A 16,046-nucleotide genomic window follows, 5' to 3' on the forward strand; every position below is an offset into this window, starting at 1 on the left:
CTTTTCCACCTATCCACTCCACCCTCTCCTCCCTGACCTATCACCTTCATCCCCTCCCCCACTCACCCATTGTACTCTTTGCTACTTTCTCCCCACCCCCACCCTCCTCTAGCTTATCTCTCCACGCTTCAGGCTCTCTGCCATTATTCCCGATGAAGGGCTTTTGCCCGAAACGTCGATTTCGAAGCTTTTCGGATGCTGCCTGAATTGCTGTGCTCTTCCAGCACCACTGATCCAGAATCTGGTTTCCAGCATCTGCAGTCATTGTTTTAACCTGTCACATTGTCTACCACAGAAAGCTGTGGAGGCCACTTTGCTGGGTATACTGTATTTAAGAGACAAATAAGCACTTTTTAAGATGTCAGAATATAGAGGGACAAAGCCAGAATTGAGCAAACATGAATCATATTGAATGGCGGAGCAGGCTTTACAGGCTGAATAGCCTCCTGCTCCCAGTTTCCATTTGTTTCTATGACATGGGTGCTATCCATGGAGAGGATAGCACTGTAGAAAGTATATGCCCTGAATGGTCTCCAAGAAAGCTGAGAACACAGTTGAAGATTGATGTGAGCAATGCAAGAGTTTGGGAGGGAGAAGAGTAGAATGTTAAAAATAGCCTATTAATGGGTAGAATGAAAGACTCAGAGGAATGTACGGTAAAAGGGGTCAAGAATATTATGGTAATGTTGCAGTGCATTGCCCATGATAACCTGTAACTGGAACCCAACAGAGAAAGGTTCTGATGAAGAATGCAAAAATCGATATTGTCAATAGCGTAACCAGTGTCAAGAGTGTGGCGCTGGAAAAGGACAGCCACTCAGGCAGCATCCGAGGAGTTGGAGAATCAACATTTCAGGCATAAGCCCTTCATCAGGAAGCCATTCCTGATGAAGAGCTTGTGCCCAAAACATCAATCTCCTCCTCCTCTGGTGCTGCCTGACCTGCTGTGCTTTTTCAGCACCATACTCTCAACTCTGATCTGCAGCATCCGCTGTCCTCACTTTCTCCAAATAGTGTAACCAGCCAATAAATACTTATTAATTTGTAATGGCATGGTTTCCAGCTCTCATTAAACATGCAGTCCCCAGTCCTGATATTAATATTACTGGTAGAACGATATTCTAAAACAGGGATTGAGTAACCTGGCAGGACAGAAGCTAATGAATACTGCGTGATATGTTTTAATATCATTAGGTACAGCTTCCGGACTCCACCCCGACTGGAATTTAAGGTACGGCCCAAGCTGGGTGAGCGGGAAGTCACCTTCACACATGTGACTGAGTGGATTGAGAAGAAATTACAACATGAATTCCAGGTAGGAAATGAACAAATGAAAGGACATGTCCATCTGATAAAAGAATCCTGACTTTTAAGAGCCTGAGAGTGAAGTGACCTCTGCAATTATATAATCACTGCAGTCTTGCAGCAAGAAAGTAACCATTCAGTACATCTCATCAATGCCTGTTCGAGGAAACCGTCATCAACTGCATTCGGCCTCTTCACCCTTCCCTCAAACTTTAAATTAGTTGCTCCTTTTCATATATTAGTATTTATATTCATTTCAAACCCATACAGTTTGTGCAATGTTTGACCTAACCATCACCTCTGAGAAAAACACATTCTTCTAAATGTTTATCTTTGCACTTTTGTTGATGACATAATGATTTTGACCTTCGTACTGTTCGATAAATAATCCTACTGCCAGGAATGATTGTTATTGACGGTCCTAAATTCAAGGATGATGTCCACTCAGGGTCATGGGCTTCTGCCATAAGTGTCCACGTGAGTGGAAAGCACAGGCCTTGAGCTGCAGGTCTTGAAGAACATGGTGCTGGTGAGGTTTGAAAGGCACGGGATTTACTTCCCGTTCCTTTGCCTTCTCTGCCTCATTATTAAGACACTGCTGATAATGCAGCTCACTCATTAAGGTCGCACGGTCTGAACAATTGGCAGCAGCACCTCCCAGTCAGTAACGCCCGCGCTTTGAGGAGAGCCTCACAGCATCTTTGCAGAACTTGATTTTGTTGTCCTCTCCTGGAACACTGATCAGTTGAACATGGAGCTGGTGGGGGAGATGTTGTGGCCATCTAAACATAGTTTCTCATCAATCGCAGTTGATTTTGCGGGAGGCGGACCTGATGCTTTGAACAGAACTTTCAGCAATGAAAACACCTGGACCAAACAATCACTCTTGAGGTTTTACCCTCCAGGCCAAATGAGCTTCTGAATTCGGAGCAGGAATAGACCATTCAGCCCTTTGAGCCTGCCCCACCTTGTGGCTGGTTTGACTATAATCTCCATCCTACATTCCCTCATGTCCCAAGTGTCATTTGTCGTGAATGTAACAAGGTCAGCCAGCTGGACTTCATAGAATATGAGCTTGGGATTGGGGCTGTTAACCTGGTCCAGTCAGGGAGCCCTCTCTGACAGATATAAACAGGAGTGCCAGAGGTTCTGCTCACTGTGAGATCTGGCTTCGAGGGAGCTGGATCAGTGCCACGTACTGTGCACATATAAATAAAGGGGTGACTTGATGACGGGTCATCACCCTCTGTAGAGTTATTTCACACATTGAATCACTCTATCAATCTATCTACTTCCTCATCAATCTATCTACTTCGGCCTTAAAACTGATCAATGCTTCTGTCCCCACGTTCTCTGGATAAGAAAGTTCCAAATGTTCTCAACCCATCTGAGAGAAAAAGATTCACTTTATATCCATATAAAATGAGATATATCTTATTTTTAAACTGTGTCCCCTAGTTAACAGTGTTGCCAATAAAGGTAAACAATCTTTCAGTCCACACACTGTGCAATCCTCTTGTCTCAATAAGATCACCTTTTATTCTGCTAAATGCCAATGGATGCAGAGCTGACCTGTCCAAACTTTCCCCCCAAGTTTCACCCCGTGTGAGGTATCAGTTGAGGGGACATTCTTTGTACTGCTTCTGAAGCATTTACATTCTTACTCAAATCAGGAGACCAAAAACTGCACACAGTTCTCAAGATGAGGCAAGTGGATTTGTTCATTTTGTGATTATGGGTAGCATGGACTGGTTGGACCAAAGGGTCTGTTTCCGTGCTGTATGACTCTATGTGGTCTCACATCTGTCCCTCCTTTTACGTTTTGGTTCCCTTCTAATAATTGACAATTGACTTCCAAATGACTTGCTGTACCTACAAGCTAACACTACGTCATTCATGTACCAGGACACGTAGCCCCTCCTGTGCCTCAGTCTCCATTTGAATAATGTACAATTTTTCTATTCTTCCTGCCAAAATGCACAAGTTCACATTTTTTTCTAGGTTATAAGTTAGCTGCCCAAATTTTGCCTACTCACTGAACCTATCCATATCCCCTGCAGGTTCTTCACAATTTACTTCCCTCCCTCTTACCATCATCAGCTAATTTTGCAATCATACATTTGCTCCCATTGCCTGAGTTACTGATTGAAATTGTAGCTGTTTGAGGATTCAGTGTTGATCTCTGTGGCATTCCACTGCTTACAGTTTGCCAACCCAAAAATGACCTATTTATGTCTATTTTCAGTTCCCTGTTAGTGAACTTAATCCTCCATCCAAATATTATTTACCCTGTACACTATGAGTTCTTATTTTGCGCAGTAATCTTTAATATGGCTTTCTGCAAATCGAAGTACAGCCCACCCACAGGTTCCCCTTTATCCAAATTCCTTGTTACTTGCTCAAGAAATTCCAATAAGTTAATCAAACACACTCTCCCTTTCACAAAACCATGTTGATTCTGCCTGATTGCAGTTAGATTTTCTACGTGCCCAACTATATCCTCCTTAAAAAAAGATTCTAGCATCTTTCCTGTGTCACTTGTTAAGCTAACTAGCTTGTGGTTTCCTGTTTTGTGTCTCCTTCCTTTCTTGAATAGATGTGCTATTTTCTACTCCAATGGGACATTTTTAGAAACAATTTCCTAATACCTTGCAACGGTCCCTTATTGTCATGGGATAAAGTCCATCGTGACCTGCGGATTTGTCAGCTTTGGTTCTAATAATTTTCTGAGCGCTCTTTTCCTGGTGAATATAGTTATTTAAAATTCTCCTTCTCTTTCAATGCCTGATTCACACTCAATTCTTGTGTATTATTTGTATCCTCTTTAGTGACATAAAAGATCTGCTCAATTCATCTGCCATTTCCTTATTTTCAATTTGTAATTTGCTTGACTCATTTTCTCGAGAATCAAACCCCACTTTATTTATTCTTTTCCTTTTAGAATGCTTTAAGAAACTCTCACTAGTTATTTTTAGTTAGCTTTCTACTGTACTCTAATTTCTCCTTCTGCATTTTTTTTACCTTTTTTTTGTTGAGTACATATTGTCTAAGTTTTGGTTTGTCATTTTTCAGAATTATGAGCTTTTTCTTTCAACTTAGTGCTGTGTTTTAAACTTCCTGAGTTAGCCAGGGATGGTGCGTCTTCCTTTGGAGTCCTTCTTTCTCATCGGAATTTTATGAATCATCTGAAATATCTCCTTAAATGTCTGCCACTGCATCTTTCCTGACCTATCCTTTAACCAGTTTGTTCCATCTTCGTACCTTCTTAATTCCCCTTATTTGCATTTAAAGTATTAGTCTTAGGTTAACACTGCTCAAACTGATTGCAGAATTCAATTATATTATGATCACTATTACCTAAGGACACTTTTACTATAAGGTCATAAACCTTGTCACATTGTATACCTTATCTAGTACAGCAAGCTCACTGGTTGGCTCAAGAGTATGCTACTGTCAGAACCTAACCTGAAAACACTCCATGAACATATCACCCAGGTTACTTTTTGTGTTATAATTTGTCCAGTCTAAATATAGATTAAAAACACTCATAGTGATCACTGTATCTTTCTGACAAACCCCCACTATTTCTTCCTATTTCCACTGTTCTACAATATAATTACTGTTAAGGGGGCTATGTGCCATTCCTCGTTCTCATCTCTACCCAAACTAGTGCGACATTTTGATCTCCAAAGCAAAGGCCATCTCTCTCCATTCTATCCCTCCATCTTTTCCTAGAACAAAAAGAACAAAAAACAGTACAGCACAGGAACAGGCCCTTCGGCCCTCCAAGCCTGCGCCATTACATTTTGCCCTTCAGTGCTAAAATTGTCTTCTCTTAGAGGATCTTTGTCCCTCTATTCCCTTCCTGTTGAGGTGTTTGTTCAGGTGCTTCTTGAATGCTGCTATTGTGTCTGCTTCCACCACCTCCTCTGGCAGCACGTTCCAGGCACTCAGCACGCTTTGTGTGAAACACTTGCCTCGCACATCTCTTTTAAACTGTCGCCCCCTCCGCACCTTGAACCTGTGTCCCTTAATAACTGACCCCACCACCTTGGGAAAAAGGCTCATTCTTTCCACTCTATCCATGCCATTCACAATCTTAGAAACTTCAGGTTGCCCCTCAGCCTCCTGCATTCCAGTGAAAACAAACCCAGTCTATCCAACATATCCTAGCTTCCTGTCCTTCCTAATGTCTTGTACCTTTGAATATTCAGGAGAGCAATTAGGCCTAATTACATTTACTCAGGCCACTTTGAATTACTGAATCCTTTCTTCATCCCTTCACCGATTCAATTTAATTTTGAGTGCTGTTACATCTTGGAACATAGAACATAGAACAGTACAGCATAGGAGCAGGCTCTTTGGGCAACCATTTTGTGCCGAACATGACGCCAAATTAAACAAGTCCCTTCTGCCTGCCCTTGGTCCATATCCTTCCATATTCAGATGTTTATCTAAAAGCCCCTTAAATGCCCCTATCATATCTGCCTCCACCACCATCCGTGGCAGCATATTACAGATTCCTACCAGTCTGAGTAAAAATTGCCCCTCACATCTCCTTTGAACTTTCCCCCTCTCACCTTAAATATATATTAGGCATTTCAACCTTGGGAAAAAGATTCTGATTGTTGACCCTATCTATGCATCTCATAATTTTACAGACTTCTATTAAGTCTCCCCTCAGCATCAACTGCTCCAGAGAAAACAACCCGAGATTTTTCTAGCTTCTCCTTATTGGTCATACCCTCTAATCTGGGCAGCATCCTGGTTAATCTCTTCTGCACCCTCTCCAAATCCTCCATCTTGAGGATTATTTAAAGTTCGGCTCTGATGAACCAAAGACTTTCTCTGGCCTGAGATATATTACTGAGATGTGTTTAGTGGTAAAAGCAATGACCATGAATTAAAGCCTGTTTCTTGGAATCCTAATCCAATGTTTTTCAATTACAGAAAGTTTTCGTGATGCCAAACATGGACGATATCTATATTCCCATCATGCACTCTGGCCTTGATAAACCAGATCGGTCCAAGCGAACTCCAGAGGAAGTCCCCACCAAAGTCTCCTTTGATTCTACAGACAGATTCTAAGAACTGATTCTTGGAAATGGCTGAAAACTTTCAGGAAAGATATCTGCTACTGAAGTCTGCCAAAAAGTATCATCCCCAGCCACTACTTGAAAAGTACAAGTGGAAGTCCCAAGCTGACTGAACTGACTCCTTTTTATGATTTTGGTGCATCTTCCTTATCCATGATTTTGCTCTGTACCTGCAAATGTTATCTCCAAATGGAAGCTTCCAGATACACTGGGAGGTACCATGTGGAGAATTAGCACTTGCAGCATCACATTTATCCTTGGTGTGGTGCAGTGGCTCAGTGGTTAGCGCTGCTGCCTCACAGCACCAGGGGCCCAGGTTTGATTCCACCCTTGGGTGATTGTCTGTGTGGAGTTTGATCATTCTCCCTGTGTCTGTGTGGATTTGCTCTGGTGTCCTCTGACAGCCCAAAGATGTGCAGGTTAGGTGGATTAGCCATACTAATTTGCCCATAGTGTCTAGAGCTGGGTGGATTAGCCATAGGAAATCCAGGAATAGACTTGGGTCTGGGTGGGATGCTCTTCAGTAGGTCAGTGTGGATCTACTGTTGGAATTCCATGACTATCACTGTGCATTTTCTGACCCGAAATCTCTCCCATTTGCTCTCCCTGGTTTGCACCAGCAGCCCAGTGCACGTGCACCTGAAAAACCCTTCAGTTCTAACCTCAGGAATCCGTTATCTCATGTGTCTCGATAAGTAGTGAACACTGAGTAGCTGTTTTACAGGTTGCACTGTTCACATTATGACAGTGACTGCAAAGGGGCTTCATTCATTGTAAAGCATTTTGGGACATCTAGAGGGCAAGAAGGGTAATTGCAAGAGTTTCTTTCTCATTTAACTTCCCAACACTTGTCACCATTGAACACACACAGACACACACACAGTAGAGCAAGGATGGGGAACACTCGAATGTTGAGCCTGTCATAGCCTGAAGGTTTTACCATCACCATTTCGGAATCGTTGCCAAGAATTGCTAGTTTTGGTTGCTGCAGTCCCAAACCTATTTATCCTTCAATTAATGTCACTGAATGTTTCCAAACGTGGAAAAGGGGAAGTGTTATTGGTTAAAATCCATCAACGCGACTGCAATTTTATTGCCAAAATTAAAAGCTTTCAGAGGAGTTTGTATTGATTGCAATGATCTTTCTTCTCCAGGACAAAATAAAATAAATCCTTTCCTTTCACGAGACTGAATTCTGGCTGCTGTTGGCGGGGATGAATTTGTCCATTTTGTCTGTCACTTTGTGATATTAAAATCCATGGTTTGGCAAGTGCACTGTACAATCTGGCTGAGTAAGGGTTAAAACTGTCTGCCAATGGCAGTGGGTGACCATACCGTCAGAGAGGTCCACAGAACAGCAAAAGGCCCTTCAGCCCATCATGTTCTGGCTGGTTCACAACAAACTCCTAACTATTCTAATCCCAGTTTCCAGCACTTGGCCCATAGCTGTGCATGCCTTGGCATCCTGAGTAAACACCTAAGTACTTCTCCAATGTTACGAAGGTTTCTACCTCTATCACTCCAACAGGCAGTGAGTTTCAGATTCCAGCCACCCTCTGGGTGAAAAAGTTATCCTCACATTCCCTCTAAACCTCTGCTTCTTACCTTCAATCTATGCTCCATGGCCATTGTCCATCAAGGGGAGTAGTTTCTTTCTGTCTACCCTATCTATACCTCTCATAATTTTATACATCTCAATCATGTCCCCTCGCAATCTCCTCTGCTCTAAGGAAAATAATTCGGTCTGTCCAATCTCTCCTCATTATGCAGAAAGGGGTAAGGGCGTGGCATGTCCTACCTGCTAATGTAGTCAACTCAGCCACATTAGGGAAATTTAAACAATCCTTAGATAAGCACATGGATAATTTTGGGATAGTGTAGTGGGACGAGCTGAGAATAGTTCACAGGTTGGCGCAACATCGAGGGCCGAAGGGCCTGTTCTGCGCTGTATTGTTCTATGTTCTATGTTCTATTACTAAAACTCTTCAACACAGGCAACATCCTGGTGAATCTCCTCTACACGCTCTTCAGTTCAATCACATCCCTCCTATAATGTGCATTCCAAAACTATACACAATACTCTCAAGCTGACCCAGCTGACATTTTGTACAGTTCCAGCACAATGTTCCTACTTTTAAACTCTCTGCCTCAGCTAATAAAGGTAAGTATACCATATGCTTCTTAACCACTTTGTCTATCTGTCCCATTAATTTGACTAAAGACAAAAAAAATCTGCAGATACTGGAATCCAAAGTAGACAGGCAGGAGGCTGGAAGAACACAGCAGCCAGGCAGCAACAGGAGATGCAGAAGTCAATGTTTCAGGTATAATCTTCTTCAGGATTGGGGTAGAGGTAGGGTGAGCTGCAGGTAAAGGGGGGAGGGTTTTGGGTGAGGAGAGGGGCAGAGTGATGAGGTAGTTTTAAGCACACCAAGGTCCCTCTGATCACGGTGCTTCCCAGGATCCCACCATTCATCATGCATTTCCTTGCCTTGTTTGTCCTGTCCAAGTGCATCACCTCCAGAGTGAATTCCATTCCCATTTGTCCAGAGTGAATTCCAGCACAGATACCAGGCATGCGGAAGCAATGAAAATCTTAGACACCCAGAAACCACATCCTGGTCAGAAGGTATGTGACCATACTAGACCGGGTTGCAGGAGAATTCCAATCTGCTCATGATTCAGATTTTCCTTCCTTGTGAGGCCAGAAAAGTCATGAGTGCTCCTCTGGATCCCACAAGGGAAATGAGAGTTCTCTCTTGTGTGGGCCCAGAATAGCCCATGTCATGTCACTTGCCAAACCGCTGACATCTCCTGAACCCCATCTTCCCTTACCCTGGACCCATTTAAGACTCAGAGGCTGTTTATAGTTAAGGATATACAAGCAGAGGATTTTTTTTATTCTTTCATGGGATGTGGGCATCACTGGCTGGGTTAGCATTAGTTAGCCGTCCCTAATTGCCCTGGAGAAGGTGGGACCACTTCGCAAACTGATCTTGATGTGTAGGTTAGGTGGGTTAGCAGTTTTACAAGGATGGGGAGGGGGCTGGGTCTGGGTGGGGTGCTCTCGGAGGGTCAGTGGGGACTCGATGGGCTGAATGGCCTGCTTCCACATTGTAGGGAGTCAATGATGCCATGATTTCTGTGGGTTGGGTTGCAGCCCTTACTTCCCAGAGGAAGGGTATTGCTCTTCAGGCACACCTCAGACCCAAGCACCTGCTCTCTTTGGCCACCCAGGGCAGTAGAGGGACAGAGTTGGGAATGGGACAACGGAACCTCCTCCATGCGTCTTGCTTTGACAGATCCTGCAGGCAGGGGACTGTTGAAGTGGTTGTTTGACTTGGGCCTTTGTTTTGTATTTACGTCCATGCCAGGTTGCCCTTAGCGACGGAGCAGTGCCAATACCCTTGAGACATTCCTGACTGGTGGACACCACAATGGCTGGAGTGTATCATCTTCCCCTAAGGCTTTCATTTCACATTAATTTGCTGTTTCCTTTTTACTGTTTTGTTGTTATTGTTTTATTATAGTTCTCCTTTAGGAAACTGTCAACCAAATAATTCATGTATTTGCCCATTATTTGCCCGAAAGAGCATATTAATGGAACCTTCAGGACACTGGATGTCGCTTAGACTGGAGACAGATAACTGCACAGTGGCTCAGTGGTTAGCACTGCTGCCTCACAGTGCCAGGGACCTGGGCTTGATTCCAGCCTCGGGCGACTGTCTGGGTGGGTTTGTTCTGGATGCTCCCACAATCCAAAGATGTGCAGATTAGGTGGATTGGCCATGCTAAATTGCCCAGTGTCCATGGATGTGTAGCTTAGGTTGCATTCAACAGGGGTAAATGTAGAGCAATACAGGAGGGGAATGGGTCTGGGTGGGTTACTCTTCAGAGGGTTGGTGTGGACTTGTTGGGCCGAAGGGCCTGTCTCCACATTGTATGGATTCTATGATTCAGTCAAATATTAAGCAGAAAATTGGCATCTGAGATTTACTTCATTGTCTGGCTTCAGATTAAATTAACAAAGTTCTGTCTTTTCCCACCCGATCTTTCCTGCTGTCTAACATCAACTGAGCCACTTCCAGACAATCCGAACACGTCCCTAGGCTGTTCTCCCAGCGTGGAGTTGAACGTGCCACCCAAACTTCCCTCCCTTGTTCCTCATCCGTCTTTTTATGTCAAAAAATGGTGCAACATTTACAGATTGGGATTTGGGATTCCAGGAGCAATTCACTTAAGTAGGCTGAAAATAGAAGGAACTCGTCTCTCCCATTCAGATTCACTGCAGTCCCTAAAGCCCAGAGAATATCAGGACACCTCAGTAAGAGCAGAGACTGTGAGGCCTCAGCTATTTGCATGGATTCTGCTGGAATAATCTCAAAGCATTACCTGTAGCCAAGAGCTTGGAATTTTTCCCAGTAGAACTTATGAATCACGGCCTTAGCAGAGGAAACTGGTTCCAAATAAATCCAGCCGCAAAATTTGTCCTGCCATCCTCCCAGCTCAGTGCACTCTAAGATCTACTTGGCTGCACACATTTCTACTTCACCAGAGAATTTTTTTAAAAACCATTCTGAGAGCAGGGATGCAAACGTAGCAGAGCAGTTTATGCTCTGACAAAACAGCTCAAGTTAAGATGAGCTCAGATTTGCACTGAGTCTCAGCTCCTGCGCAAAAATGAAAAATGACTCTGCCAGAGAGTCAGGGTGTGGAAGTTTTTTGTAAAGAAATGGGATTGTCCACTCTTGTAACTATTTATAAGGCGTTATTGGCAGCTTTGACCGATATGAAGGATAGAAATGTGATCTGGTAAAGTCTTTGCATTTTTGGTACAACCCTGAAAGCACTTTCCTTCTTTTGTTAATGCATGTTACAGTATTTGTACAGAGAAAAGTTTTGCCTATTTATCATGTCCTCTTTATGATGGTTTGAGAATAACAAGCCACTGTGTTCAGTGCAATAAGCCATTGATACAATAATGGTGTTTTCTTAAGAATTCTCTTTGTATTAATTATCTGTTGCCAGGCAATACTTGTGTAAGGAAAGATGACTGTTAGAGTTGCATGCGTTATTCTTTTCTTAAAATAAATCAAAACCATCCAGCTTTCCGTGCAAACTGTGCATTTCAAAAGTTCCGTGCTTGGTGTGAGAGGAAGCTTATTTGCTGGAGTTATTGCTGCCTTACAGATTTCACAGTTCCGCATCCTGTCTTCCTGCATGAACCTCTCAATATCATTCTAACTAGGGCACTGGCTATTTCAATCCTTTCTATTAATGTTTCCACTTTATTACAGAAGCACTTTCATAGGGGGAAGTACCTTAGACATACACAGCAAGTATCGATGATTATAATGATGTTTATTGCAAATGACAGACTCATTTCATCGGAGACAAACACAGACATTGCTGGAGAAACTCAGCAGGTCTGGCAGCATTTGTGGAGAGAAAGCAGAGTTAATGTTTCGGGTTCGGTCACCCTTCTTCAGGACCGATGGTAGCCAGGAAAAGGTTGGTATTTATGCAGACATTGGTGTGGGGAGAGGGGAGAGAGTAAGCAAAAGGTGGGGATGGAGCCCAAAGAGAGAGAAAAGCACTGGGGTAGACAAAGAACCAGTTAAAGGTCAGTCTGGGAGAATCAGGAGCTGCTAATGGGGACCATCAGTGGCTGACAGTGGGTTGTTTGTGGTAACAGCCCATGTGGTGATAGGGCCTGGTGTGTGAGGGTTGGAGTAGAATCCCCTACAGTGTGGAAACAGATCCTTCAGCCCAACAAGTCCACACCAACCCTGCGAAGAGTAACCTACCCAGACCCATTCTCCTACCCTATTATCCTATATTTACTCCTGACTAATGCAGCTAACCTACACGTCCCTGAACACTATGGGGCAATTTAGCACAGCCAGTTCACCTAACCTGCACATCTTTGGCTTGTGGGAGGAACCGGAGCACCCGGAAGGAACCCACGCAGACATGGGGAGTAAGAACATGGCCCCAAGCCAAGTTGTTGAACTCGTTGTTAAGTTGTGAAGACTGCAGAGTTCCCAAGTGATTTCGTCAGAGCATGGGATTTGGTAGATATTGAAAAACAGACAGTGATTAATTTTGGTCATCTTCTACCCAGCAGGTAGCCATATGAGGGATTAGCTGAATTTATAATAACGTTGTTAATCAATCTCTATCAGATTGGCTTCAGAAGAGCCAAGCATGATAAGGAAACCCGTACAAATAGAGACCTTTAAACACAAACTCCAAACTTAATTGTTAATCCCAAGAATGTCGAGACACAAATCCTTCAGGTAGCAAATCCCAAGATATTTGTGGAGGTGACGTTGCTCATTAACCACATTGGTTTACAGGGCTATATCTCTCCAACTGAGCAATGATGTGGGAGGCTAATGTTTCATGGGTTTGGAGTTCTCCCAAGTTCCAGCCCAGACAGGAAAAGAAACCGCAGATGGCTGTGGAAAGACAAAGAAAAGAAACAGCCCACTTGCCCAGCCTGTGGAAACTGGGGATAGACGAATCTAGCAACGTATACCTGGAATGAGGATAGATGGATTGAAGCTGTCTACTGTCCACCAAAGTATTTTCCACCTTGGGAGACCCCTTCAATGTGGAAACAATAATTAACTTCAGTGTGAAATATCTCCCAGGGGACTCGGCTCACCCATTAACACAGCAGGACATTTAACTCCGAACCTGGGAATCGGCAACGTCAAACCCATGGGTCCATTTACCACAGGAGTAGCTTCAATTTCCAAAACAGATGTCAATCCCACACCAAATGTTTTATTTTATTCATTCGCAGGATGTGAGTGATTAAGGTCAGCCCTAATGGTCTCAGAGGATAGCCGATGGTCAACCACATTGCTGTGGGTCTGGAGGTGGGTGTAGGCCAGACCAGGTACGACAGAAGATTTCCATTTCCAGATGAACTTGGTAAATCAGATGGGGTTTTCCCCCTGACAATCAGCAATGGTTTGTTTCATGATCATCACTTGACTCAATTCCAGATTTTTATTGGATTCAAATGCCACAATCTATCATGATGGGATTCAAGCAGAGTCCCCAAAACAGTAGCCTGAGTTTCTGGATTAGTAATCGAATGATAATACCAGTTGACCAGTACTTCCCCTCTATACCAATGTGGCCAATGTGACATCAAACATGACCAATGAGAGTGGCGATGGCTGGTGTGTTAGCGGTGTGGTTTTGGTCAGTCTTAGTGAACTTCTCTGCGTTATTCCAACAATCTAGGTCATATAGCCGCAGTTATAAACTGATCCACTTGTCTCATTATGTAGAAAATGATACGGTGAGGGTTAATTCTGCTGAGGACCAAGAGGTGCATAGTTCCTTGACAGTGGAGTCAAAAAGAGTTGTGCTGGAAAAGCAAAGCAAGTCAGGCAGCATCCGAGGTGCAGGAAAATCGACATTTCAGGCAAAAGCCCTTCATCAGGAATAGGTAGTGAAGAAGACATACTGGTTTCATTGGTCAGAACATTGAGGTGTGTGAGTCACCATAGTCTCACCAGACCATTTGTATGCTCTCTCATTAGAGAGAGACACGACCAGTAGTGATTAAACCCAAGGGCCACCATACTTCAGGGAGGAGAAAGTGAGGACTGCAAATGCTGGAGGTCAGAGTCAAAAAGAGTGGTGCTGGAAAATCATAGCTGGTCAGGCAGCATCCGAGGAGCAGGAAAGTTGACGCTTCGAGCATAAGCTCTTCATCAGGAATGTCTTCAGATGCTGCCTGACTGGCTGTGCTTTTCCATCACCACACTCAGGCACCAAACCTCAGACAAGGGGAGAGATTGAGAAGGGCAGTCCTCCATGGTAGCCTCAGCTGGTGTGGGAATTGAAGCCATGCTGTTGGTATCATAATGTTTCACAAACCAACCATCCAGCCAATCACCTAAACCGATCCCCAGAACATTGAGTGTATGCGTTATGATGTCATGTTGCGGCTGCACAGGACATTGATGAGGGACTTTTAGAACTGCGTACAATTCTGATCTCCCTGCTACAGGAAGAATGTAGTTAAAATTGAAAGGGCGCAAAAATGACTTACAAGGATTTTCAAAGTTTGTGAGAAGATTTGTAGCTCGGGTGCTCGTTGTTGTGGTTCTGTTCGCCGAGCTGGAAATTTGTGTTGCAGACTTTTCATCCCCTGTCTAGGTGACATCCTCAGTACTTGGGAGCCTCCTGTGAAGCACTTCTGTGATCTTTCCTCCGGCGTTTATAGTGGTTTGTCTCTGCCACTTCCGGTTGTCAGTTCCAGCTGTCCGCTGCAGTGGCCGGTATATTGGGATATGTTTGTTGATAGAATCTGTGGATGAGTGTCATACCTCTAAGAATTCCCTGGCTGTTCTCTGCTTGGCTTGTCCTATAATAGTAGTGTTGTCCCAGTCGAACTCATGTTGCTTGTCATCTGCGTGTGTGGCTACTAAGGATAGCTGGTCGTGTCATTTCGTGGCTAGTTGATGTTCATGGATACGGATCGTTAGCTGTCTTCCTGTTTGTCCTACGTAGTGTTTTGTGCAGTCCTTGCATGGGATTTTGTACACTATATTGGTTTTGCTCATGCTGGGTATTGGGTCCTTTGTCCTGGTAAGTTGTTGTCTGAGAGTGGCTGTTGGTTTGTGTGCTGTTATGAGTCCTAGTGGTCGCAGTAGTCTGGCTGTCAGTTCAGAAATGTTCTTGATGTATGGTAACGTGGCTGTCCTCATTCCGTTGTCTTTCCCTTAGGCATCTGTTGATGAAATTGCGGGGGTATCCATTTTTGGCGAATACACTCATCCACAGATTCTATCAACAAACACATTGACCTGGACCCAATATATCGGCCACTGCAGTGGAAAGCTGGAACTGACAACTGGAAGCGCAGAGACAAACCACTATAAATGCCGGAGGAAACATCACAGAAGCACTTCACAGGAGGCTCTCAAGCACTGAGGATGTCACCCAGACAGGGGACAAAACGTCTGCAACACAAATTCCCAGCTTGGCGAACAGAACCACATTTACAAGGACGTTGTCAGGGTTGGAGAGTTTGAGCTATAGGGAGTGACTGAATAGGCTGGGTCTATTTTCCCTGGAGTGCTGGAAGCTGAGGGGTGACTTTATAGAATCATGAGGGGCATGGAAAGGGTGAATCACCAAGGTTTTTTTCCCAGCATGGGGGAGTCCAAAACTAGAGGGCATAGACTCCAGGTGAGAGGGAAAAGATTTAAAAAGGACCTATGGGGTAGCACTTTCACGCAGAGGGTGGTGCGTGAAATGAACTGGCAAGGCGAAGTGTTTGAGGCAGATAAAATTACAAAAGGCAGTGAGGAACTGCAGATGCTGGAGATCAGAGTCGAGAGTGTGTTTCTGGGAAAGCACAGCAGGTCAGGCAGCATCCGAGGAGCAGGAGAATTGACGTTTCGGGCATAACCCCTTCATCAGGAATGAGGCTTGTGGATGGGGGAGGTGGGGGGCTGAGAGATAAATGGGAGGGGGGGTGGGGATGGGGGGGAAGGTAGCTAAGAAAGCAATAATAGACAATAGACAATAGGTGCAGGAGTAGGCCATTCTGCCCTTCGAGCCTGCACCACCATTCAATATGATCCTGGCTGATCATCCTTAATCAGTATCCTG

At 44.1% G+C, this 16,046-nt stretch overlaps 1 protein-coding gene across 4 annotated transcripts in view; it reads left to right on the top strand.

Moving 5' to 3' along the window:
* The window catches only part of tex2l (testis expressed 2, like), a 106,976-nt gene extending 100,240 nt beyond the window's left edge, over positions 1-6,736 (top strand). For all 4 annotated transcript variants that reach the window (XM_043711315.1, XM_043711318.1, XM_043711316.1 and 1 more), the window contains 2 exons: positions 1,195-1,315; positions 6,256-6,736. In XM_043711315.1, the coding sequence (XP_043567250.1) occupies positions 1,195-1,315; positions 6,256-6,393 (259 nt within the window). In that variant the 3' untranslated portion in view covers positions 6,394-6,736. The remainder of the gene's footprint in view (positions 1-1,194; positions 1,316-6,255) is intronic.
* The last annotated feature ends 9,310 nt before the right edge of the window (positions 6,737-16,046 follow it).

The sequence above is a fragment of the Chiloscyllium plagiosum genome, chromosome 21, assembly GCF_004010195.1.
Source record: "Chiloscyllium plagiosum isolate BGI_BamShark_2017 chromosome 21, ASM401019v2, whole genome shotgun sequence".
Taxonomy (NCBI): domain Eukaryota; kingdom Metazoa; phylum Chordata; class Chondrichthyes; order Orectolobiformes; family Hemiscylliidae; genus Chiloscyllium; species Chiloscyllium plagiosum.